Source organism: Rhinatrema bivittatum, chromosome 4, assembly GCF_901001135.1.
Source record: "Rhinatrema bivittatum chromosome 4, aRhiBiv1.1, whole genome shotgun sequence".
Lineage (NCBI taxonomy): Eukaryota > Metazoa > Chordata > Amphibia > Gymnophiona > Rhinatrematidae > Rhinatrema > Rhinatrema bivittatum.
In genome coordinates this window covers 419,393,218-419,421,134 of record NC_042618.1, presented here as the reverse complement: position 1 = coordinate 419,421,134, position 27,917 = coordinate 419,393,218, and the positions used below count along the sequence as shown (strand labels likewise).

Sequence of the window (27,917 nt, the reverse complement as noted above, 5' to 3'; positions counted from 1 at the left end):
ATGATGACATAGGACTTGATGCCTGCAACCCTTAGTGCAGAGTCATTTTCAAGGTGATCAGAGATCACAGCTGTACAGAGCTGAGACCAATTTTAATCTTTTATTTTCCTCTTCCCACAGCCGGTAATAAGACTCACACTCAGGGGGCTACCCTGATTACTCTTTGGAAGTTCACTCATTGGCAAAGGAGAGCTCTTGTAAAATAAGCAATAGAAACCCTCTCAGATTAGCCTTAAAGGAGAAAACTAAATAAAATTTGCAACTTGGGTTAAAGAGTTTGATGCCCATCTCCTGGTAGCAGACTACACAGAATTTAACGAAATGATATTACTACTCATTTTTGGCAGCCAAGGAATAGCTGGTTTGGCTCAGAGTACAGCATATTAAATTGATCCATCCAAATCCCTAAAACAAAAAACGTATAAATCATATACAAAGCTGTTGTCACATTCTGCATGTGCATGTCCAGTAATTATTCATTTATAAAGCTAGCGAGGTGCAAACAAGAATGTTACACAAAATAAACAAGAACACATAAAACAATGAAAGTTGAGTGAAGAATCACTAGATAAAGGTGAATCTTTGAAGGCTGTGATACCTTTCAGCAGCTAAATTGTCTCTGATGCTAATCCAGCTTCTGCTTATACCTCCTGCTGACATCTTTAGTGGGAGCTCCTACCAGACAATATTCTCTAGATTAAAAGCTTCCTTTGTGCCTTGGAACAAGTCTCAAAAGCTCATATAGTACAATCTCATGTACTGGATAAAAAAACCAAAAAAAACAGTACTGTCCAAAAAGACTTCCGATTTCTCCGGGACCAATAGAGTTATTAAAATTCTACACTAGGTAACATTAGAAATTAAATAATGGAAACATGCAACATTTAATAAGATTCTCCTCCATAAACTGTGCAAATTTACTTTAACAGAAGGTTCAATTTTTAAGTAAACATTAAGTAACATTTCTATTTTTATTGGCTTTATCCTACCAACGGATTTACCATTCCATTCCTATCCTACTCCCAGACATTATAGAAACATAGAAATGACAGCAGAAGATGACCAAATGGCCCATCCAGTCTGCCCAGCAAGCTTTCACACTTTTTTTTCTCTCTCTCTCATGCTTATCTGTTACTCTTGGCATTTAGTAACCTGTAGGTTCTATTTCCCTTCCACCCCCGCCATTAATGTAGAGAGCATTGATCACTTTATTAAATTATGTAACGACTCTTTGGTATGGTCAGTGTTGTATCCAATGGGAATTCCTAGTTGGATTCCCTTAGGTAGTGATGCATTATGGTTGACAAAGTTGGGATTGCACAGTAAAGCTTAGCATCATTTTATACAGACAACAGAAACAGTTTAAGACAGAACAAGAGATTAAGTGGGCTAAATAAAGGGCAAAGCATACAAGAGCTGTAAGTTTAAACTAGATATTTATAAATTTATTTATTTTTTAAACTTTTGTATACCACTGTTCCAAACAGAAAAGGAGATCAAAGCGGTTTACAACTAAACATATATAATGAGGTGACATAAAATAAACAGCTATCACAATATCGTCAAATCATAAACATATTAAAATCAAAAAACAAATAAAATCTTAAAAATATAAAAAAGTAAGACAGGAAACAAAAAGGACAAATTTACACTCAGGAATATACAATCATATCTTGAGAGTCTAACCATATTCTTCTTTGAAAAGCTACGTTTTGAGTCCTTTTCTGAACAATTTTAAATCAGTCGATCTCAGACAGTCAGGAAATGTATTCCAAAGTTTGGGTCCCACAATAGAAAAAGCTTTCTCCCTTACTTCACCAATATGTGCTATTCTGATAGATGGAATTTCGAGCAAACCTTTATTTTGAGATCTTAGAGAGCGAGTTGGAATATAAAAGATGTAATTTAGAACCAACCCATTGCTTGTTACGGCGGTTACTACCCCAAAGCAAATAAGCCTGATACTTCACTTTCAATGCATATCCAGCATAACTCTCTGCTTCAACGGAAGGGGGAATGAAGAAAAGTGGGTCTATATATAGACAACAACCAACAAGGACTGAATTACATAGTCTGGGTAAACAAATAAGCATGGGTGTAGCTTGCTTATTGCAGCGGTTACTACCCCTAACTAATTAAGCTAGATATTTCACTTAGATGCAGTTCCAACACTGCTCTCTACATTAATGGTGGGGGTGGAAGGGAAATAGACCAACAGGTTACTAAGAGCCAAGAGAAACAGATAAGTATGAGGAAAAAAAAAGTGCAAAACTTGCTGGGCAGACTGGATGAGCTGTTTGGTCGTCTTCTGCTGTCATTTCTATGTTTCTAAGTTGTTTACTCCTAAAAGACTATTATATTTCATAAGTAAGGTTTAGCTCGTGATTTAATAGTTATTAGCCTGTTGAATAAACATGACCAAGTGCATGAAACTGACATTTTATTTGCTAGTTATTTGAAGTTTGCCTTAAGAACATAAAAAATTTGCCATGCTGGGATAGACCAAGGGTCCATCAAGCCCAGCATCCTGTTTCCAACAGAGGCCAAAAACCAGACCACAAGAACCTGGCAATTACCCAAACACTAAGAAGAATCCATGCTACTGATGCAATTAATAGCAGTGGCTAATCCCTAAGTATAATTGATTAATAGCCATTAATGGACTTCTCCTCCAAGAACTTATCCAAACCTTTTTTAAACCCAGCTACACTAACTGCACTAACTACCTTCTCTGGCAACAAATTCCAGAGCTTTATTGTGCGTTGAGTGAAAAAGAATTTTCTCCGATTAGTCTTAAATGTGTTACTTGCTAACTTCATGGAATGCCCCCTAGTCCTTCTATTATTCGAAAGTGTAAATAACCAAGTCACATCTACTCGTTCAAGACCTCTCATGATCTTAAAGACCTCTATCATATCCCCCCTTGTATGAAACAAAAGCAAAAGTACTATTAAGTATATAGGATGAATTCGTAACTACGTAAGTTATACTCCTGGGAGAATTCTGTGCAAAATAATTTAAAATTCTGCAAATTTTATATTGGTCAAAATAACAGTTACTTAAAGACTGTCATGTATATTAATTTAATATGTAATACAGAAAAAAAGTTATTAAAGATGCCGAGTTTTAAATATTTTGAGCAGAATTTCCCTAGAAATATACTGTAAGAATGTCCCTTCCAGCCTCTCTCCCTATTCCTCTGGCCAGTCTCCTTTCACTTTGCCCTCTCAGGCCCCACCTCCTCCACTATCGCTACCCTTGCCATCTAGGCTCAAACCCTTCCATTCTATCTCCACTCCCAGAATTTGACCCCGCTTTTCAGTACTGCCCATCACACAAAGTTCCCTCTGTCCACTATTAGGTCCATCTTTGAACTGCATTTTCATTTTGCTATTGGATGTAATGGATGGACGTTAACAGTGAACTGCATTGACATTCGGTCATTGGAGGCAATAGATGGACGTAATAGTGAATCACATTTAGGTCCAGCCTTTGGAACTTGGCGTGATGACACATTAACAGCGTGGTTTTACATTGGATTGGGTGAAAAATTGATTGACCTTTAAAAATGTTGTCAGCGTTTAGCTTTGGTACTGAACTCAGTGGAAACAGATGTGTGTGCCGCCATGAAGGAGATTATTGAATCATGAAAGTATTGCTGGACAGGGAGTGATATAACCCCTTGAGAAATTTGGCTGTACAACAAAGAGTCCGACCGTTCAAAGGAGTTTATACCACCTGAGGAAAGATCCAGGAGGATCTGAAATGCGGCCACGTTGGGAGCTTAAACGGCTATACAGATAAGTCAGTGTTAGTTTTTTTTTTTTTTTTTTTTTTTTTAATTCTTTATTTCTCATTTTCAACAAAAATACAAACATATAAATAATATTGCATTTGGAAATACATGAGTTGAGTTGCAACTATAAAGTTAAAGAAATTCCACTTTCTCCATTAATTAACAACTTAAATCTTTGGTGCAAGTTCAAAATCATTAGTATCAAACAGCCTTGAGAGCTTGTTGAAACGTTAGATAGAAACCATGGGGAGTTTATAAAGAAAACATTTTTGTTAATTTGTAATAGGGTATCTCATAAATTCTACTATAACACATATCATCTTACTAATTTGAGACTGGGGATGAAGATGGGACTTGTCTCTGTTCGAGAAAATCTTTTAATTGTTCAGGTATGAAAAAAAGAAAAATATCATTTTGTTTTCTTAATATACATTTACACGGAAATCTTAGTGTAAAGGTATATCCTAACGAAATCACCTCTTGGCGATAAGCCAAAAAGGCTCTCCTTCTTAATTGGGTAGAATATGCCAGATCAGGGAATATCTTTATTGGCTTTTCCATGTAGTTGACTGGATATTTTTGAAAATAACCTTTCATAATTTGATTTATATCACTAATTAAAGAAAAATTTACTAAAAGGGTTCCCCAGTCAATTATCTGAGCACTAGTCTCAAGAAAGTTGGTGAGGTCTCCTTGAAATGGCAACTCTTCTCTATTATTAATATTCCTATTTTTTGGCAGGAAGTAACAATTTACTATAGAAATATTTTCTCCAGAGATTATGCCAAGTATATCCTTTAGAAATTTTTTCAGAGTGACTGAGGGCAATTCCCCAATCACTCTAGGGAAATTCAAAAATCTTAGATTATATTTTTTGGCACTATTCTCTAGAGTCTCCAGTCTCCTAGTAATTATTCCCCTGTCTTTGACAACGGCTGCTTGAAATTCTAGATTTTTCTTATGAGAATCTTCTAATCCTTTTATCCTGTCAGCTGACTCCTTGATCTGTTTTTGAACTTGCAACATATCTTGTTGATTCCCGATCATTAGCGCATCTACTTTCCTTTCTAATACCTTTATATTAGTTGACATTCCCACCATCATTTCCCACAATGTCTCAAGTGTTACCACCGCAGGACGGGCGGGTGGTCCTGGATTATTACCCTGGGATAGATGTTGCAGATTCCCATCTAAAGGAGTTGCTGACTCCAAATCTATTTCTGCAATAGTTGGAGTTGCACTCCTGGTAACAGGTGCTTCACCTCCGATAACCTCGGCCGAAGCTCCCTCAGGGCTTGAATCCACCAGTCTTTGTGCAGGTGGTATGCCGATGTTAGGGCTAAGAGAAGTCTCATCCGCAGGCACACTTAACCTTCCCTGGTTGAGTGGCACACCGGAATCCTTGGTCTTCTCTACATTTATAGCAGGGGAGAGCATAAATCTACTTATTTCCTGTTGTATTGGTGATGGTAAGGGAAGTGGGGGAAAAATCCTCACTTTCCCTTTACGCTTGGGAGGCATAATTCTTAATAAACAGATAATTTACAGGATACACAGTAGTTATGCTCTGCTTATGAAACCCAAACACTAACGTAACAACAGAATCTTAAGCAGAGGGATGGTAATACGTTACAGTCCATAATATTTGGAAATACCTTTTTAAATTGTCCAGCATAGATGACTTTGCCGACTCCGCGACGAATCCGGGCGAAGCCGGGCTAAGCCGGTACAGCGCGCGCCCCTTGAGCGCGCGCGGCTTTAGAGACGCGCCGGCTCTGCTACGCGCCGCATGTGCCCCGCTTAAATGGGGCACTTCCGGGTCCGCCTCCGGGTCCGCCCTTGCAACGTCACGGCGTCGAAATCCACCGCAGCTGAGAGATACCGTCGGGCAAGGTCTCTTACCCCGGCTACTCACAGGCAGTTCGTGCAGGTATGTTGGAATGTTCTTTCTCTCTGCGCCCTCGGATTGAGTTCCAAAGTGCCCCGCTTAAATGGGGCACTTCCGGGTCCGCCTCCGGGTCCGCCCTTGCAACGTCACGGCGTCGAAATCCACCGCAGCTGAGAGATACCGTCGGGCAAGGTCTCTTACCCCGGCTACTCACAGGCAGTTCGTGCAGGTATGTTGGAGTGTTCTTTCTCTCTGCGCCCTCGGATTGAGTTCCAAAGTGCCCCGCTTAAATGGGGCACTTCCGGGTCCGCCTCCGGGTCCGCCCTTGCAACGTCACGGCGTCGAAATCCACCGCAGCTGAGAGATACCGTCGGGCAAGGTCTCTTACCCCGGCTACTCACAGGCAGTTCGTGCAGGTATGTTGGAGTGTTCTTTCTCTCTGCGCCCTCGGATTGAGTTCCAAAGTGCCCCGCTTAAATGGGGCACTTCCGGGTCCGCCTCCGGGTCCGCCCTTGCAACGTCACGGCGTCGAAATCCACCGCAGCTGAGAGATACCGTCGGGCAAGGTCTCTTACCCCGGCTACTCACAGGCAGTTCGTGCAGGTATGTTGGAGTGTTCTTTCTCTCTGCGCCCTCGGATTGAGTTCCAAAGTGCCCCGCTTAAATGGGGCACTTCCGGGTCCGCCTCCGGGTCCGCCCTTGCAACGTCACGGCGTCGAAATCCACCGCAGCTGAGAGATACCGTCGGGCAAGGTCTCTTACCCCGGCTACTCACAGGCAGTTCGTGCAGGTATGTTGGAGTGTTCTTTCTCTCTGCGCCCTCGGATTGAGTTCCAAAGTGCCCCGCTTAAATGGGGGCACTTCCGGGTCCGCCTCCGGGTCCGCCCTTGCAACGTCACGGCGTCGAAATCCACCGCAGCTGAGAGATACCGTCGGGCAAGGTCTCTTACCCCGGCTACTCACAGGCAGTTCGTGCAGGTATGTTGGAGTGTTCTTTCTCTCTGCGCCCTCCGTCAGTGTTAGTTTTTAAGTGAAGTACAGAGAATATGGTTGTACAGTTACAGCTTAGCTTCAGTTGAAGCGGACTTGAGATTAATTGCATTGACACGGCAGACTGTTTTAAACTTTTAACTCACATATTACATGAAAAATATTCACATAAAAACATTTGGTTGGTGGAGGTTTGTTCATGATTACAAATATATAAATTACCCGATTGTGGGGATAAAAAGAACAAAGTATGAAACATTCCTCTCTAGCTACAAAACTTTTTTTTTTAAATGTATACATTTATTCAGATTATAGAGTTACTCAATTGAGATATTTAATTGAGTGTTTGAAGTATTAAGCGGAAGTAAACAGTTCTATGAGGTGATTTGTTGGTGACAATATTAAAAGCAGCTGACAGCATAGCTTTGTATGGCACTATGAGTTAGGAGTCAAAGTAGCAGGAGGTTCTTCTAAGTTGTACTTTGTTGAGTCCTACATTAATTGGAAGGAGGCAAACTATTATTTGGCTGACTTTGGGATAGTTTACAGGTAAATTACTTCATGAATTTTAGACACCATCTGTGAAAGCCCTGGTGCTTGGGAATTTGGGGACTCCCAGTGCTAGGTTAGATCAGGAGGTAGGGAAGATTGCAATTTTGGTGACCCACTGCAGAAGAGTTCCAGTCTTTTGCTATTTTTGTGAAGAGTATTGGGACCTGAGTTTCCAGGAAGAAGTTTGTGATCACCCTTTCTGCATGAAAAGGGAACATTTGAACTGCTGTTTACCCTGCTATCTGGACTTTTCTAAATAAAGAGCTGCCTTGTCATCTGAAGAGAAGAACTGTGAATAAGATCTAAAATTCTATTCTGAAGACTCCCACCCGGAGTCTTCATCCTAGGAGAGAGATATTTTGGGAGTCTATGCAAAGACTAAACTTTACATTTTTCCACCAAGTTTGAAGGGTTTTTTTCTGCCTAACCCAGGATATCCTTTGTACAATAGGGAACTTTGCTTTCCACTCTCTGGAGGGTGAGAAGCTCCCTGGCCTCGAATTAAAGAGACCCTTGCACAGCCGGCGCAAAAGCTGGAGATCTGTAGTTTTCAATTTGCCAAGAACTGATGTGAACAGTGCTAATTCCCTGTACATACCCGGATCAGTCCAGGTTATGTCCCCGTTCCAGCAGAGGGAGTCAGAGGAAAATTTGAAGGGTGCTCTCCCAGACACAGATGTGCCCTCTGCGTCCCTCCAGTATTGCTCCGACTCCAGCAGAGGAAAATCACAGAACCTGCGGTTCCCTACTAATCTACAGGGTTTGAATTTTCCTTTTCATCTCTACTTTCAATAATTTTTGTTTCTCTCTGTTGGATGGATAATTTCTAAAATAAATAAATAAATAAATAAAAATAGAGAAAAGATATTTTCTTGAGAAAGTTTCAGAGACCTCTTCTCTTTTCTCCTGGCTTTCTCAGTTAATATTCTTGCAAGCTGAACCGGCAGCAGACTAGTTTAATTTTGTGTAAGTCTCTAATTTTTTACTTCACAGTTTTAGTTTTGGCTGTCTGGGGGTCCACGTTGGTGGTCCAACCTCTCCCCCCACAACGACCCGCTGCCCTGAGAAGCCGTTTACCTCAGGGCAGCACTTGCAGAGACGCGGCATTCCTCTGTTTTTAAAAAAATTAAAAAATTAAAAATTTAAAAAATTAAAAACTATAAAGGACATTTTCACTGGATATTTGCTGGGTTGTTGTTTTTTACCTGAGTGGAGGTTTCTCGCTGTTTCCCGCTCCTCACAGCCTTCGAGGGAAGTTGCTTTTACTTTTTGTTTACTCTTCCTTCCCCCATGCCGCAACCTTCACGATGTTCGGCATGTGGAGAGCCGGGGACCTGGCTCTCCCGCCACGGCCTGTGTTTGAGCTGCCTCCCTGGTGGGGAGGGTACCTTGGGGCCAGCATTCCTCAACGCGCTCTCAAGCGGGGCAGATCGATGGCGGGTCAGCTCCTCTCCCGTCTAAAGCGGGAACGGCGGCCATTTTGTTTTCTGTGCCGGCTTCTCCTCAGCAGCCCCCTGAAGATTTAAATATGTTTTCTCTGCCGATTCTGACTCCGGAGAACCCTCCTGATCAGGAGACTCCGTCAGAGGCCCCCCCTGACGCCCCCCCCCCCCGGGACCCCTCCCAACCATTTTCTCAGCAGATTTTATCTCTGCATAGGGCTTACCTAGCCAGTTTGGAGCAGCAGCAGCATCCAGCTCCTGGACCTACCCCTCCCAAAGTTGCCAGGGTTGCGGATCCCCTCGATTCTGCAGGAACTTCTCAAGGTACTTCTTGGGTTAGGGTGGTTCTGCAGCCTAATCTTCCTCCTCAGGATCCCTCTCCACTGCCAGATACTGTCCAAGATATGCTGGATGATTGTGTGCAAGTGGAAGGCGATGACCCGCAGGTCCTGCGTTTATTCCAAAGGGATGAATTGGACCCCCCTCATTCCCCATGTTCTGGTGGAGTTAGATATTGATGCTCCTCAGGAGTCCCCAGTTACCCCTTCGGGAACTAAGAAGGGTGACCCTGTCCTTGCTGGGCTGCGCCTTCTGGCAAGCACCTTTCCTTTCCATCCCATGTTACTGCAATTGTTGTACAGGGAATGGGACTCGCCGGAGGCTAGTCTAAGGGTTGGCAGAGCAATGGACAAGCTCTACCCTCTCCCGGAGGAGTATTTGGAATTTCTCAAGGTTCCCAAAGTTGACGCGTCAGTCTCGGCGGTCACTAAAAGAACTACTATTCCAGTGACGGGTGGAGCTGCCCTTCGGGACTTACAGGATCGGAAACTCAAAGTTTACCTCAAGAGGATTTTTGAAGTTTCAGCCTTAGGGGTCAGAGCCACAGTCTGTAGCTCCCTGATGCAGCGTGCTGATCTCCATTGGGTCCAACAGCTACTTGGCACTCAAGATCTGCCTCCAGAGGAAGCGCAGCAAGCAGAACGTCTAGAAGCGGTAATAGCTTATGGAGCGGATGCTTTATATGATCTTCTCCGCGTCTTGTCCAGATCGATGGTATCTGCAGTTTCTGCTAGACGTCTTCTCTGGCTCCAAAACTGGTCAGCAGATGCCTCTAAGACTCAGTTGGCGTCTCTTCCCTTCAAGGGCAAGTTGTTGTTTGGGGAAGATCTAGAGCAAATCATTAAATCCCTGGGAGAGAATAAGGTGCATAAGTTGCCAGAGGATCGTCCTCGGACCTTTAGGACCTTCAACTCTACCAGAGGCCGATTCTGGGGCCAGCGTCATTTTCGTCAGTCAAGGCCACCTTCAGAGAAGCTTCCTTCCTCACAGTCGCAGTCCTGGTCTCAGTCCTTTCGGGGCCGCAGACCAGCCAGAGATGGCTTCTCCCAAGGGGCCCCCTCCAAGCCAGCCCAATGAAGCCTTGCCGATCCACTCCTCAACTCTCAGGATAGGGGGATGTCTTTCCCTCTTCTTCGGGGAGTGGGTCAAAATTACTTCAGACAAATGGGTCCTGGATATTCTACAGCATGGCTACGCTTTAGACTTTGTTCGCCCCTTAAGAGACAGATTTCTCTTTTCTCCCTGCAGAAACAATATATAGTTCGACAAACACTAGGCCATTATTCAGTCTACTTCACAGTCCCCAAAAAGGAGGGCGCCTTCCGACCAATCCTGGATCTCAAGATGGTCAACAAGGCCCTCAAAATCCCACACTTCAGGATGGAAACATTGCAATCTGTGATAGCAACGGTTCACCGCGGAGAATTCCTAGCCTCCTTGGATCTCTCGGAGGCTTACCTTCACATTCTTATCCTGAAGCAGCATCAACGTTTCCTTCGGTTCAAGATACTCTGACAACATTTTCCATTTCAGGCCTTACCATTCAGTCTGGCGACCGCTCCCCGCCATTTCACCAAAGTTATGGTGGTGGTAGCAGCAGCCCTACAAAGAGAAGGGATTCTGGTCCATCCCTACCTGGACGATTGGCTCATCCGAGCAAAGACCCTGGATCTTCAGGTCCTGGGCTCGATGGCTTCTACTACAGATCTAGTTCCTTGGGCCTTTGCACATATGAGACCATTGCAGAGAGCATTGCTCTCCCGCTGGAAGCCTGTGTCTCAAGAGTTCCAAGCCCTCCTGCCCCTGTCGGAGGTTGCCAAGGACAGCCTAAGCTGGTGGCTCTGTCTGGACCACTTGCTCCTAGGAGTGGACTTAGAGATCCCTCAGTGGGTGATCATCATCACAGATGCCAGTCTCTCCGGCTGGGGAGCAGTGTGTCAATCGCAGTCTGCTCAGGGGCGATGGTGTCAGTGCAGATAACATGGCCAATCAACCGTCTGGAGACCAAAGCGGTTCGTCTCACGTTAAAGCACTTCCTTCCTCTGGAGCGGTAGGGATCACAGAGCGGTAAGGATCCTCTCCGACAATGCCACTACAGTAATGTACATCAATCGTCAAAGGGGAACAAAGAGCCTACATGTCTCTCGGGAGATGGACAAGTTAATGGCTTGGGTGGAGTTCCATCTCTCCCGCCTGGCGGCCTCCCACAAAGCAGGAGTCGACAATGTTCAGGCGGACTTTTTAAGCCACCAGCACATAGATCCTGGGGAATGGGAACTCTCCGCCGAAGCGATGTCACTGCTCATCAGACGATGGGGGTCCCCACATCTGGACCTGATGGCCACTCAGCGGAATGCGAAGGCTCCGTGCTTCTTCAGTCGCAGAAGGGAACACGGCGCAAAAGGCGTGGATGCCCTAGTCATTCCATGGCCGACACATTTCCTGCTCTATGTGTTTCCACCATGGCCCCTGGTGGGCAAAGTGCTTCTACGGATAGAAATTCACCAGGGGCTAGTAATCCTTGTAGCACCGGAGTGGCCCCAAAGACCATGGTTCGTGGACCTCATCAACCTAGCGATGGCGGTCCTCTTTGCCTGGGACATCTGCAGAATCTGCTGTGTCAGGGTCCTCTATTTTTCGACCGGGCAGATCTCTTCTGTCTTGTGGCTTGGCTTTTGAGAGGCGCAGATTACAGAGACGGGGCTACCCGGAGCAGGTTATCGCGACGCTCCTGAGGGCCAGGAAGACGTCCACTTCCATTTCCTATGTCCGGGTCTGGAAAGTTTTCAAAGTCTTGTGTGATTCCATCCAGATATCGCCTTGTCATGCTTCTGTAGTCCAGATCCTCTCCTTTCTGCAGCGAGGCCTTGAGAAGGGTTTGGCTTACAATTCCCTGAGAGTTCAGGTGGCCGCCCTTGGTTCTCTCATTCGTCGCCTGGACGGGACTCCTCTTTCCTCGCATTCGGACATAGTCCGCGTTTTAAGGGGAGTGAAGCACCTACATCCACCGATTCGCCACTTATGTCCCTCCTGGAGCTTAAATTTGGTTCTTCAGACCTTGGGCGGGCCACCCTTCGAGCCGTTGTGCAGAGCTACACTCAAAGATTTAACTCTTAGGACGGTCTTCTTGGTGTCTATATGTTCTGCCCGCAGGATCTCGGAGATCCAAGCGCTGTCGTGCAGAGAACCCTTCCTCCGCTTCTAGGACTCGAAAGTATCCTTGAGTACAGTGCCCTCTTTTCTGCCAAAAGTGGTCTCAGCCTTTCATCTGAACCAATCAGTGGAGCTTCCATCCTTCCCTGACGAGGATTCCAAGGAACTTCGACGGCTTGATGTTAAGCGAGCTCTTCTTCGCTATTTGGAAGTTACCAGTGACTTCCTACTATCGGATCATCTCTTTGTCCTCTGCAGCAGTTCCAGGAAGGGGAATGCGGCTTCCAAAACTACTATTGCTCACTAGCAGAAGGCAGCCATCTCTGCAGCATATATTGGTGCCGGGAAGCCACCTCTGGAGGGCATTAAGGCGCTCTTCCTTCGGGCTCAAGCAACCTCTTGAGTGGAAACTCAAGCAGTCTCTCCACAGGAGATCTGCAGGGCAGCTACCTGGAAGTCATTGCATACTTTTGCCCGTCATTATCATTTGAATCTCCATCCTACGGTTTTTGGCTCGTTTGGCACTCAGGTCATTCGAGCAGGGCTATCCGGGGCCCACCCTACCTAGGGAAGCTTTGGTACATCCCACTGTCTGGACTGATCCATGTACGTACAGGGAAAAGAAAATTATTCCTTACCTGCTAATTTTCGTTCCTGTAGTACCACGGATCAGCCCAGACGTCCACCCTCAGATTTTCTTGGGTTTTTTGGGATTAGCCTCCAGCTCGATGATTGGGGAGATTTCAGACTGTTTGTACCTGTTTAATGGTTCAGTTTGCAAGTTGTTCTTCTTGATATTAAACTCAAGTTTTCGTACATGTTTACAGTTGCTTGTTTGATTTTCCATGATCCATCCTCCGTTTTTCCTCTGGCTTTGATATTCTTAATACTGAAGGGACACAGAGGGCGCACCTGTGTCTGGGAGAGCGCCCTTCAAGTTTTCCTCTGACTCCCTCTGCTGGAACGGGGATATAACCCACTGTCTGGACTGATCCTTGGTACTACAGGAACGAAAATTAGCAGGTAAGGAATAATTTTCTTTTCTACTTTAAAAGAACTTTCACAGTAAAGAGTTCATTTTGGCCATTCAACCTGAACATCCTGAGTCATTTGTTTGGCACTTACATTTTTTACTGACAAATGAGAACTGCTATCCCTCTAGGGCAACAACTTGGGTAGCCCCTGACACCTTGGGCCTTAAAGGACTAGTTCTCTCCTCCCATCAGATCAAGAACTCCGTCCCTGGCCCATAAACCGGCAAGTAGGTTAAAATTACATGCTATAAGTACAAAACCGCATGTTTCTGAAAACATGTCGCATTCAAAGAAAACAGATGAAAGAAAAGAAAAAAAAAATAAAGATTACAAAAGTATATGCCAGGATTATAGGAAATGTCTATTTAGTTATTTATTAGGTTTTATATACCGTCATTTAGAAAATATTCCATCACAATGGTTTACGATAATCAATTAAAAATAATAAAAGGAATAAAATAATCACATATAATTGGTATCAATAAGTCATAAAAATAATAGCAATTTCTAATATAAAAGACAGAAAACCATAAAATAATCATAAATACAATAATAAGGAACTTAATAAAATGTATGGAACAAAAACAAATTAAAATTAATTGTCCTATAGAAACATAGAAATGACGGCAGAAGAAGACCAAATGGCCCAGTCTGCCCAGCAAGCTTTCACACTTATTTTTTTTCTCATACTTATCTGTTGCTCTTGGCCCTTATTAGTAACTTTTTGGTTCTAGTTACCTTCCACCCCGCCATTAATGTAGAGAGCAGTGCTGGAGCTGCATCTAAGAGAAGTATCTAGCTTAATTGGTTAGGGGTAGTAACCGCCACAATAAGCAAGCTACTCCTATGCTTATTTGTTTACCCAGACTATGGAATTCAGTCCTTGTTTGTTGTTGCCTGAATATAAATCCTCTTTTCCTCTTTCCCCCCTGCCATTGAAGCAGAGAGCTATGCTAGATATGCATTGAAAGTGAAGTATCAGGCTTATTTGGTTTGGGGCAGTAACCGCCACAACAAGCAAGCTACTCCCCCGCTTTTTTGTGAATGCAAATCCTTTTTTCCACATTTCCTCTTGCCGTTGAAGCACAAAGCAATGTTGGTGTCGCATTAACAGTGAGTATGTTTATTGAATAAGGGTATTAATCTCCATGTAGTAGCTGTCATTTCCGCAAGCCACCCCCATGCCTCTTCTCTTCATTCACATCCTCTAGACTTTATGGATCCACAGTATTTATCCCACGCCCCTTTGAAATCCTTCAACTATTCTGGTCTTACTGGTTTTGTTCATGCTCATTATACGCCCTGTGAAAGAGCCACGTTTTGAGGTCCCTTTTAAATTCTTTCATATTTTGTTGAAGTCTTAGCTGTTCTGGTAGCTCGTCTAACTGGAAGCCTTTGTTCACACACAGTCCAATGATACATTCTGTACCAGCAAATGCTCAGCATACGCTGGCATCCCTACCCCCACGTAAGAAACAAGTACTAGAAAGGCTGGAAGTAGTTGGTATCACAGGGTGCAAGAGGAAAGAAGAGCTGATATAGAAGGAAGTGCAGTGATACAAAGGATGGCTAAATACTACTCATAAAACACTTCATTGTGTTCAGTCTCGCTCCATCCATCTTTACAAAAAGTGTGGCCACTCCTGAGCTCCATTCCACACTCACCTTATCAGTGACGGTAGCAACACTGGAAGCACTGACTGTCATGGAGACGATGGCTCGAGCAATTCCCACCAAAGCCACCACAAACACCTACAAAAGGCACCAGAGATCATTACATCTGTGTGTATCCTTCCACATAATGACGATGGAACTATACTATAATTAATATTTTTAAATATATATTTCACCTTTCATCACACTTCAAAGTGGATTCCATTCAAGTACTGTAGGTATTTCCCTATCGGGCTTACAATCTGAGGGTCCTATTTACTAACCATTTTTCCCATAGACATACAATGGGAGAAAACCTTTGGTAATCAGGCCCCTTCATTTGTACCGGACGCAATGGAGGGTGTGATGATTTGCCCAAGGTCACAAAGAGTATCAGCTGGATTTGAAACTTGAGCTCTGGGAGAAAAAGGTAAAATGTCTTCAGATCAGCATTATCCACTACTTTTTCTAATGGTAACATAATTTTTTCACAAGTACAGAAAACTGTATCTCATTTACATGTGTCTAGTCAAAATCCCTCGATGCTTTTGATCATATTGGGAGGAACTATTTTAAATTTAATTGCATTTATTTTCTGTAATGACTCAGTTTAGTTTTGGGTAGCACTTTATCACTTGGGTATTGTGTACGAATACTGATCCAGAAGTGCAAGTTTGTGTTAATGGTCATATTTCTATGCCCTTTGCTTTGGGAAGAGGTACAAGGCAGGGATGCCCACTTTCTCCTCTCCTCTTTGCCCTTGCATGTGAACCTTTAGCAAATAAGATTAGGGCACAGAAAGATATCAAGAGGTTTTGTACAAAGTCAGGAGATTAACACAAGAGCTCGCTATTTGCAGATGATAATTTATATGTTTGTGATCCATTCTCTTCTGTGTAGGCTATCATGACCACAATTAAGAGTTTTGGTAATTTTTCTGGCTACAAAATTGTTCTGAAGATGGAAATTTTGTAGATGAACATTAGGAAGGAGGTTAGGGATGGCATATCTAAATGTTACCCCTTTAGATGTCAAGTGAGTCCATCAGGTAATTTGGGGGTTCTCATCTCCAGCAACTGGGAGAGATTGTATTCTCTGAATTCCATGCCTGTATTGAGGACTTTAAAGGAATATTTTGCAGTATAGTCCCCTTACTCAATCTCTTGGATGGGGAGAGTTGCTACTATTAAAATTAATATCCTGCCAAGAGTTTGTTTTTATTTGGAAATGCTCCCCATTAAATTACCAGAAGCTTTCTTCATCTTTTTAATGGTTTCTAAATTTATATGGCAAGGGAAGAAGTCAAGATCATCTCAGAAAGCGCTCTTGTATATAATTGTCGCCTCTTGTATATAATTAATTTATGTCCAACCTGGTTAACCACATGTAATCTCATTTAATAACTGTGGCGCCCGTTGGCTCTACAGTAAAGTTGTCACCTTTTAACTTCCTATCCTTCCTCCATCTATCATTGTAATTTCCTTTCTCAGTTGTCTGTAAACCGACATGATGTTTTTTTTTACGAATGCCGGTATATAAAAGTTATAAATAAATAAATAAATAAATAATAATATCTAAAGATTCAAGGGGCTTAGGTCTCCCAGATATTTCACTATATTGAAGAGAGATACCTTTAAAAATGTGCTTGCTTTGCATACTTGTCCTGAGGGCAAATACTGAGTCAAACTTGAGAGAGGTTGGGCAGCTGAACAGGGTTAGAATTTATCTCCTTGAGTTTATTTTACAGGCCTTACAAACATCTGGGGAAACATCCTATTATCGGCCCAATTTTGGACACATGGAAAAAGGTGGTTTGGGGCAACATTACATCTATTCCTTCCCCATTATCTCCTGAATGGGATAATCCGGATTTCCCTTTCCAATATGGAACAAGACCCTTTTACAGATGGAAGAAGCTTGGTTTGGACACAGTAGATCAGATGTACGATGAAGGGCCAGTTTTATTCTATTCAACAGCTGCAAATAATGAGAAATGGAGAACTTCCACCTGAGTTCCAGTACCTACAATTAAGGGTTTCCTGTCTACTATGTCAAGTCAGAATTCCTGTAGCAGGGGGTTGACAATTTTTGAAAAAAAAATGGTACTGAGTCCCTATCAAAGTAAAGGTCTCATTTCCAATTTATATTATCTTTTACAATCAAAGAAAAAAGATGGGATGAAAAAAAATGAGGATATTTTAGGGAGGGGGTACCTGACCAGCATTGGAGAAAAATGTTTTGCCCTCTAAAAAGGGTCATTCTTTATGTGATATTACACAGGAAAATGATTACAAGTTCCTGTATCAAAGGTATTATACCCCTGATAAACTGAAAAAAATGGACCTTATAAGTCATGATAATTGTTGTTGCAATTGTGGGGAAAGGGGCACCTTTTTCCATATTTGGTGGACATGTCCTAAAATCAAAGCTTACTGGTCTGAGATTCTTTCTTGGATATATCACTTTAAAGGGTCTAAAGGCAAATTAATTCCAGTAATTGTCCTTTTAGGTGAACCATGGGAGACTTTTTCATCAGTTAAGATGTCAGGCAGAATGTTGCTTGCCATTGGAGATCAGCTTCCATCCCATTTTTGGTTGTTTATGACTGCTTTGGCAGACCTATACCATGGAATTTATCACCTTTCAATTGTGGGATTTTTACTCTAATGTACCTCTGATATGGGAGCCTTTTCACTCAAACATTATGCCTCTCTTACTATCAATGGTTTAGCTGGGTTTTGTATGAGTTGGGGTAGTTGGAGAGCCTTTTGATATAAAGTTAGAGAGTGGACCAATTGGATTCATAGTTACAATATATTGGAGCTTTTCTCTGCATTGATATTTGGATGGTGAATGGTTTTAGGATAAAAGGAGCTTTTTGTTCATTAGGATGTTGATTAAGAGCAGATGTGTTATTTTGTGTTTTGAAACTTCCATATTGTTTAAACTATTTTGCATCTGGCAATGTATCAACATTAATTCAATAAAATAACATTTTAAAAAATCCCAGATTTCTTGCATCCTGTATGTACAAGTTTCCTAAGGATTCCCAAAATTGTATCTTCCCAGACACTTGACTATTAAAACATTTATGTGTTTCTGTAGCCCTTCCATCCAAGCTTTTACCAATTTACAATATAGCCCAACTATGAAAACAGATCAGAATTGCTTCCATTATAAACAGCAGCAAATAATCCAAAAACCCAAATAAACATCTAGTAATGATATGCCAGAGATACACAATACTACAATTCTGTGGCTTATAAATAGAAGTGAATAACACACAGATTCTATCCTTACCATAAGTTAGGGCCCTACACATGGAGGTCAGAGACCTAGCAGGGATGAACACATAGAATTCCTCTTCCAATCTGATGTATTTTTTGTTTTTACCTTGTCACTCAGTCTCCTGCCACAGTTCAGAATTGTTTTTAAACCTAGCAGTTTTCTCTTGCTCCTTTGAGCCTCCAGCTCTAATTGGATCCGGCCTCTGTGTGGCTAGGGCACCATGAGCCTTAATTTGCAACCACTCAGGAATGTTTCTCCTAATTTATATCCCATCCCAGCTTACTTTATTCTGATCATTGCAGTGACAGTTTTTGGCCAAGGACCATAAACCATGTTCCATGTACCAGGAGACCTTCTGAAACCCTGTAATCAGAGGCCCTAAGTCTGGCCACTAGGTGTTGCCATTGTACAATAACTGGAAATTCCCCCAGGGGTTGTGAATGAAGCAGTATCCCCAGCTGGTCCAGGGAGCAGTCCTGACCCAGGAATAGAGCCCAGGTCCTCCACATGACACTGCCACTGAGCCAGTAGACACTCTTGAAATGAGCTCAGCCGTCAACCGCCAAGCTCATACCAGCCATGCATAAAAATGAGTTTTAGTGTCATCTTTCTGATCCTTGCCTGTACTTACTAGTACGTAGAAAGTTGTGAATATTGGACTGGAGGTGACACGAATTTTTGCTCTTGCTGAAGGCAATTTCCAAAGCAGGAATGTAAAGAAAAGCACATTAGGAATCAGAAGTACAAGATCCCAGTATCGGACTCTGGAAGATAAGAAAAAGGAATTGTAAATTTTTGCATGACTAGAGACTCATTTTCAGTTTTATTTTTCCTGGAAATGTATCCATGTTTGTTATAATAAACAGAAGAAAATCACTCTTTCCACTTATTTTCTCCAGTTTCTCTTTGCTATAACAAACATGGACAAATTGGTTCTTGCCTGTTAATTTTCTTTCCTTGAGTCCAACTGGACAAGTCCAGATGGATGGATTTTTCTTCTCTACAGAATAAAAAGATTTACTATACTCTTGGTACTTACGTTTCTGTGCTACCTGCAGTATCTCAGTAAACCTGCAACAAAGCTAAACTAACCCCTTTGGATCAGGGGAAATTTAAATCATCAGTGAACCCTAAGTTAGGCTTCACAACCCTCCACCAAGAACATAAAGGTGTCTTAAACTATCAAGTAAATGAACAAAAATATTGCATACAGATAAACACACACAGAAAAGTGGACTACAAATTCAAAGGGTTGGATTCTGGACTGGTCTGGTAGGACTTAAGGAAAGAAAGTTAACAGGTAAGAACCAAATTTCCTTCCTTATCATCCACCAGCTAGTCTAGATGGATGGGATGTACCCAAACTGGGCAAGAACCTGAAAAACCTGCTTAAATGCTTGCCCCAAAGCCAGCAGCTTCAGGAGACTGGTCATCCAATTTGTAATGTTTGGAAAAAGTGTTAAAGACGACAAAATTGTGGCTCTACAAATATCCTGCAGAGACATCAACTGACAGCCCACGAAGCTATTTGAGCCTTAGTAGAATGAGCTCTAAGATCTACAGAAACTTCAAATGTAGACCATCGTAATTATCTCCTTAATCCATCTAGCAATAGAAGCCTTGGAATCATTCTCCCCTTTGTTGTGACCATCAAGTAAAACAAAAAATGTGAGCTGACCTGTGAAATCCATTAGTGACCTTCAAATATCTAAGGAGGGCCCCTATGTACATCCAAAACACGGAGTTCCTGAGACTGCTCAGTAGAAGCATATCCTGATCTCCTGAATGCAGATAATTCTATTGATTGACTTAGATGAAAGGAAGAAACCACTTTTGATAAAAAGGATGGAACTGTATGAACTGAAACCCCACCCTGCGAAAATTGGAGGAGGGGATTTCTGTATGACAATGCCTGCAAATTAGAAATATGCCTCGCCAAACAGATAGCCACTAAGAACACTACTTTCAGAGTAAAATCCTTCAAAAAAGCTCTCCTTATAAGCTCAAAAGGAGGCTTGAACAAGGTTTTCAAGACTAAATTAAGATTCCATGGCAGAACCAAACTTCTAATTGGAGGTTACAAATACTTTACACCCTTTAAGACCTCATCACATTAGGGTGCAAAGCCAAGGAAGAGCTCTGCATTTTCCCTCTATAACAGGATAATGCCACCATTTGTACCTTAAGAGAATTCAAGGCTAAACTCTTCTGCAATCCCATCTGCAAGAAGGAGAGGATAATGCGAATTGAAGCCTGAAGTAGGGACAACTCCAGACTATTGACACCAGGTCTCACATACCTTCCAGACCAGAACATACTCCAAGGAAGTCAAAGTCTTCCTAGCCTGAAGCAAAATGGTAATCACCTCCTCTGAATATAGCCTTTAATTCTCAACCATCTCCTCACAAGAGCCAAGCCACAAGACAAACATGAACCATCTGTTCCAAGAAAACTGGACCCTGATGCATAAGACAAGGAACATGAATGAGCTACAAAGGCCCCTCTACCCTGAGACATTAAATCCGCAAACCATGGTCGTCTGAGGCCACTCCAGGGCTACTAGAATCACTCGGCCTCGATATCTTTTTATGTGCCTTACAACCCTTCTATTAGAAGCCAAGGTGGAAACATATAAAGAAAGACATCTTGAGGCCACATCTGAGACAGGACCTCCAGGCCCTCTATCTTCGTATCTTGTCTCTGACTGAAGAACCTTGGTGCCTTGGTGTTCAGTCTTGGGTTTCCTCCACCTGGACCAGATGAGGGAGAACACTTCCTCTGCCAATTCCCATTTTGCAAGGTCCAGGCCTGTGCCTGCTCCAAATTTCTGCCTGCACATTCTCCACCCCAGCAATGTGAGAAACTGAAAGAGCTCTTACATGCTGCTCCACCCACCAGATTAACATTTCCACTTGCAAGGAAACCTCTGAGCTTCTGGTTCCTCATTTCTTATATTTGCCATTGTTGTTGCATCGTCTAACAGCATTCTCATAGCCTCACCTTTGACCAAAAGCAGAAAGGACAGCAAGGCTCTCCTGATTGACCTTGTCTCTAAATGACTGATGAACCAGAAGGCTTTTGACACAGTCCATCAACTCTGTGCTGTCTAACCTTGACAGAGGGACTCCATCCATTCAAACTGGCATCCATTGTTACTGTTATCCAATCTGGAATCTGCAATTACACCCCCTTTGGATAATTGTCTTGTGAGAGCAAATCAGGAAAGAAAGAGAGTCAACCTGGCCTCCCTCTGAAGAGACAATCAGATCTCGAAATCCTGTGACTAAGAATACCATTGTGAGAGAAGAGCCTTCTGCAATGCGTAGATAAGCCTCTGACATCAGAAATTCTCCTTTCCTGACCACTGCAATTACTGAGCAGAGAATCTCCATATGGAATGGGGTACCTGCAAACATGCATTCACTTTCTTTAGATCCAGAATGGGCCAATACATGCCCTCCTTCTTTAGCACCACAAAGACCAAGATCTTTCTCTTCCTCCAGCACTGGGACTACCACTGCTGAAAGAAGACGACAATCCAATGTGGATTTTGATCCGCAAAGCACAGGGAGGCATCATGAAAGCCTTGACTACTTGGTGCACAACATCTAAAGCGTAACCTTCTCTTACAATGGAAAGAACCTATTTGTCTGAAATTATTTTGGTCCACTTCATAAAAAAAAGAGATAACCACCATCTATCCAAATGACCGAAGTGAGGACTGAATGAACTTCACTGCAAACCCTTGAGTCCTCCCAAACTGGAACCTGGACTATCCTAGCATTCCTCAAGCCTCAAAAGGAATGAGATTTGCCTGAATACTGATGCTGTGAAGTAGTCGTCTTCTCAGGATGATAATTCCTGGCCTCCTGCAACTTTTATCGACTGGGGAAACTTTATCTTCAGGTTACCTATGAGTCTTTGATTCCCCCACATGCTTAACCAGTTTCCTCAGATCTTCTTCAAAGATCACCCACTCTTGAAAGAGGATGTTACCAAGCTGAGATTTGGAACATACAATCTGCTGTCCAATTACACAACCAGAGCAAATGCCTAGTCAATACCACTGACACCATATTCCTAGCAGCTGTGCAAAGCAAATATATTAAAGTATCTGCAAGAAAGGGCAAGCCCACTTCCAAGCATTCTGCTTCCTTTTCCGAAAGTCCTTCCTCAGTGTCAACTATTGCAATCTGTTGCACTCAGTGTAAACACACATGAGCCATGAAACTGCTACATACAGCCACCCTGATTACAAAGGCCAAAACTTCAAAATTTTGTTTCTTCCAATTATGAGAATCCTTAAGAGAGGCATAGACTTCTACTGAGACTGTGGCCTTCTTAGGGACTCTGAAACTAAGGCATGTACCTTGGATAGCTTTAATAAATCCAATGCTTCTTCTGGAAGGGGATACAACTTCACCATGGCTCTGCCGACTTTCAAATTAGCCTCTGGAGTATCTCACTCCACAAAGATTAACAGGCCTATGCAATAAGATGCAGGCAAAAAACGTACTCATATAGAGCACCTGTTTTCCTAATCCATATGCATCCACATCCCCTGTGCGCCTGAATCAATATTCTAATGAGAAAGAAATTGAAGCGGCACACAAAAAGGGTGCGCTAGGGAAAAAATGTGTTTCAGGCTCTCAAAAGCATATTGCATTGGGCACGTGGACGTCTAAATTGTGCGTTCCTAACAGAAGTACATCACTTACATGAAGGTACAGAAATCTGCAATGCCTGTTGACCAAAAGTAAAGGAATCACCCATGGCTTTTTAAGGTGTCCTTTAGTTAATCTTCATGCTGTGTGCCACTAATCCCTATATACATTTTTTAATTTCTTTGTTCTAACCCCAAATAACTAAATTTTATACTAATCTCTCTAAATCTTATCCTACAAGGGGCACATTTATTGTAACACAGAGGACCAAATTTTTTAGATTTCTCATGAATGCTTGACTTTGAATAAACTTTACTCCACCTCCAGAGTTGGAGTTAATTTTCTGGCACAATAAAATGTGCACTGGGCAACCAGCCTATGGGCTCACTTTCCTGCATTGGGCAGTAATAGCTAATGTCTTTCTTTGCATTCAATTTAAATGCCATGGGCGCTAGCTATCAGATATGTTTTGGTTAGGGCGTGCATTTTAGACTTACTAATCTCCTTGCTGCATCGAATGCTATTATTGTGCATCGAAATATGCACCCAACCGCTACACTGGGAGCCCCTTATTGCGCTGGCCTGTAACAGATCTATGAAACAGAAAAGCCTTAGTGGGACCCCTAAGCCCTTCTAAAATGGGCACTTCCCCTTCTTGCTCTGACTCAACTCTGCTTTCCTTAATACCTAGCTCCCCCAGAGCCTGAGTTATCATGGTGGCCAATGTGTCCCTCTTAAAGAGAAGAGCATCTGAAGATCATCTCCTCAGCCACAGGGATTTCACCGTCCTCCACAGTATCCTAATCCCTGTCATCTTCCTCAGGAAGTTCCTCCTGAAACTCTTCCTCCGAAGCCCCCAATTCCATTTCAAAGTTGGGACAGGAAGAAACTACTGGACCCCCAAAAAGAACCCCTTTGGGAAAGAACCACTGGATGCAGCACCTTTTTTCAAATTAAAAATGCCTCATGCATAAGCACTACAAATTCAGGAGAAAAGGGCTCCATAGAATCCTTCTCCCACAAATCCTACAAAACAGAGGCTCGCCCTGCTTTTTCATGCTGAGCCCTCGCACCCCCAGCCACAGAGACTAGAATCAGTGGGTCTGTAAAGGCCTCTCCACAATCTCCCTGAACCACAGGAGTAGAAGCTAAAATGGCCACCATTCCCGCTCTGGCTGAATCATCCCAGATAGAGCCTGAATCCGTGGCCCAGCAATTGCTACTTCGTGGAAGATCTTTTGCATTTACCAGCCAAGAAAGGGTCTCCCGAATAGCACTCCGTTACCCACACATTCTCCTGCTTAGCCCAGAGGAAAAAAAAGCTTTAGAATAGTGGTCCCTCATGCTGAACACAACTTTCCATGCTCCTTGGGAGCAGCCATACTGAGAATGCCATCCAGCAGAAATAAAAGCACACCTTCTCTGCTTAATTTTCTTCCCTACTGTGGCAAAAAAAACTCCATGTCCTGATCAGCCCACATCACGGGCAGGCAGGAGTGTAGCATCCCTAGTGCACAAGCAACACCAGCTTTAAAAAGGTGTGCACCATGCACCACTGATTTTCCTCACTATTACTCTCACCCCCCACCAGTCCCCTACCTCCCATTTTCCCCTGCTCTTCCCTCTGCCCCAACTGGCACTTCTAAGCTGGTCCGGCTGTAGCTGAAACATTGGCGCCTCGCCTCCCCCTGCAGCCCATGGTGAAACGTTTCTTGTTTGAACCACAGGGCTCTGTATCTAGAGAAACCCACATGGTTCAAACATCTGCTGTTAGAATTGTACCAGCTTGTTGAAATGGGATACTTCACCACAGGTTTGCAGGAGGGAGGAGATGCCAATGTATAAGCTGCAGTTTAGAGGTGCCAGTTGGGGCAGAGAAGAGAAAGTGTAGAGGAGGGGGAAGGCTGAAGAGCAGGGGAAGAATGGCACTGAAGGGAAGAGCAGGGAAAAATGGGAGGAAGGAACTGGTAGGGGGTAGCAGGTTCTAAGGTGGAGAGCAGAGGAAGGACAGAGTCTCAGGGAGAGCAGAGACTTGTTAATGGTGGAGAGCAGGGATTTAAATCACAACTTGAGGGGACAGTAGGGATTGGCAATTGAGTGGGTACTAGTAGGGGCTCTTAGTTGGGCTTGGTGGGGGAGTATGAGTGAGAGTGTGAGATGTAGTAAGAGGAGGAAGCTGAAGGGTGGGGAGGAATTGAGAGGTGGTGTGAATAGCTTGGAGGATTGGAGAAAGGATGAAAGGCAGTGGAAAAGAATTGGAGTACTGTGGAGGGGTGTGAGAAGGAAAGGATGGTTCTATGAAGGGGGTGAGAGGGTGGGAATGGGGCTGCGGTGGTGGTGAAAAATAGGTATTAAGATACTGGATGGGGGTAAGAAAGAGAAGAATGGGCTGGAAGCCAAAAGGAAATGAGTGACAAGGAAGGAGCAGGGGCACAGGAAGGAAGAAGTGGATAGGGTGAGTACTGAGGATGGTGGAATTGGGAGCCTGGGGGATGCTGAAGGAGTGAGACAGGTGGAATGGAAGGGGCTAGAGGGGTTGAGAGTGGGAAATGGAAAGTGGATAGGTGAGAGATGGAAAGAGGGAAACTGAGGATTGAACGGTTAAAGAGGGGGTGAGAAAGGGGTGTAATTTAAATATGAGTGGCTAGAAAGTCAAAGAAGAGAGAAGAGGAGAAAAATATGAAAGGGAAGGAACAATGTCTGAGACAGATGTAGAGAAGGGAAGATGACTCTTAAGAGGAGAGAAGAAATCGAAAGTAGAATGGAGAGGATTGAAGAGAGTAACCAGGACCAACCTAATCACAAAAATAAAATGCCTCACAAAGGTAGAACATGTTTTCAGATTTTAGAGTGGAATATGGATTGGTTTGTGTTCTAGGTGAGGATTCTGCTAGTGTGAAGTGTCGGCCTTGTTCTGTTTTCCGAATAGGAGGTGTGCTAGTGTTCTAGGATCTATAGTAATATGTGTAGTGCTGCCCCTTCCCAGGTACAGTTGGAGCTGTTTGAGTTCTGGGAGTTAATGTGTTATGGTACAGTAGGTTTTCTCTATAAGGTTCTAAGTGTGCTTGTGTTACTTCACAAAGTTTCTGGCACTGAAAGGTGTTTGTGTACCTGTTACTGAGGTGACATGAGAATTTGAAACTTTTTTTTTATATGGCGAGTTGATGAGGATCTGGTCTTTTGGAGAGCGTATCTCTTTTGGGTACTTTGGTGGGGGAACCATCTCATCTTTCAACTCAGGCAGCAAATTGCCTTGAGCGGCCCTGGCTGCTGGCACCAGTTACTGGTAACATAAAACTCTGCACCCACTTTGGGCTGCTGAAATTCTGAACTGCCTCCCCCAGCCTGACATCAAAGGCTGGGTCAATGTTGTGTGCATTAAAACATAAAAGGAGACATTTTGGGTCTGGCTTTTGATGATGTCAGGCTGGGGAGGTAGCTCAGAGCGTTGATCACATGGCAACAGCAAATTTCCTGGTGCACTACTAATTTTAGCAATCACCCTAAACCCTGTGGGCAGGACCGCCACTGGTCCTTCCCTTCCTGTCTGATCATGATGAAAAGCTCCCTGCAGGGTTTTTTTTTTTGGTTTTTTTAAGAAACGCCCCCAGAAGCAGTCAGCTCTTAAAATGAAAGGCAATACTTTGGAGTTTTCATCAGGAGCCAAAGAAGGGTTCCTTCTCACAGAAGAAGAGGCAGCCAGGAAATGAGGGAACCAGCACCACTGGCTATCAGACTCTCCTCAATACAAAGGTACAAGCTAACCAAGAATCACCAACCCCCTGCTTGACTCTTCTTTACCAAGAGGATAGCACAAAAGGATCGAACACATTTGGGAGCAATTTTTTCACCAAATTGTCCAACTGCAGGAGGGACATCCCTTCCAGCTGCTGGAGACAGAGAATGCTTAGAGACTGCAGGTGGCACAGTAATTTAAGTACCAAGAGTACAGGAAAGCTTTTTGCTCTCCCGCTGATAGGGGAGAGAATCCCATCTATCTGGACTGGTCTCAAGGCCGATAAAGATGATAAATTTCCAGGAAAAATAAAATAAAAACTGAAAACGAAGGTATCTAGACATGTCACAGTGGAATTTTCCTACTGCTCCCGTCACAACAAAATATAAAATCAGGACACAGTAACATAGTAGATGACAGCAGAAAAGGCCAACAACCCACTCTACACTAAGAACATATCCCAGCTGTCAGCTACAGAAGCTTAACTGCTGGTAGGATAGAATTCCTCATCCAAGTTTTTATCACATTTCATAAACCCAATTTCCACCCCCTTGTGATTCAATGTTGTACAATACTGAAAATGTCATATTCCCATTTCTTCAACTACACATACTGCAGCCTGCCAGACAAACCCAGCTGCTGTTGACCTGCAAACTCAACCTGTTGAAACAAGGAATGCTTCAGGAAAATATTCATGATAACATAATATATAAAATACAAGTAGAGAATCACATCATGCTGCCAAGTAAGAAACGTCAGGGCTCACACTGCCTATTTCAATGAAGGCCAACCCTATTCGCCAAATGAACAGGAAGGAGGAAGTATGAGCTACCCCAAAAGTTTCCACGAAGGTTACTGTAAGAAGTAATGGATAACTATGAACTAAGGATGGTGAATGTAGTCTTACCTAGAAGAAATGCTAAAGCAGTCTGTTCTGAAAGAACTAGAGAGTTATCTTCATTCCTTCATGTATCTATCTTCTGTTTCCAGGAATATTGCTACATTTCCACATGCCCTTACCTAGCTAATAGCAGATTCCCAAGTACTTCATTTATATGCCAGCTTCTTAAAGCTTGGATTAGTGATGAAAATCAAACTGTATTAAAAGGGGGATTTTCATAAAGTAAGCCGAGTTGCTTTCCTGTAAGAGGTGTTCTCCAAGGACAGCAGGATGTTAGTCCTCACACATGGGTGACATCATCATATGAAGCACCAGTCCGGAACTTTGATCTCAAAGATTTTAGAACTTTCAAACATGTCCTACTGAGCATGTGCAGCTGCAGTCATCACCCTGCCCCCTAGGCAGAGTCCCTCATTCCAAGATATAGCTAATAAATGGACAAACCAACTCCCTAGGGAGGCGGGTGGGTTTTGTGAAAACT

General features: G+C 43.2%; 1 protein-coding gene across 6 annotated transcripts in view; it reads right to left on the bottom strand.

The window, feature by feature from the left end:
* Positions 1-27,917, bottom strand: part of TPRA1 (transmembrane protein adipocyte associated 1) — a 71,733-nt gene that overhangs the window by 18,892 nt on the left and 24,924 nt on the right. For all 6 annotated transcript variants that reach the window (XM_029601322.1, XM_029601320.1, XM_029601323.1 and 3 more), the window contains 2 exons: positions 18,767-18,899; positions 14,860-14,946 (listed from right to left, as the gene is read on the bottom strand). In XM_029601322.1, the coding sequence (XP_029457182.1) occupies positions 14,860-14,946; positions 18,767-18,899 (220 nt within the window). The remainder of the gene's footprint in view (positions 1-14,859; positions 14,947-18,766; positions 18,900-27,917) is intronic.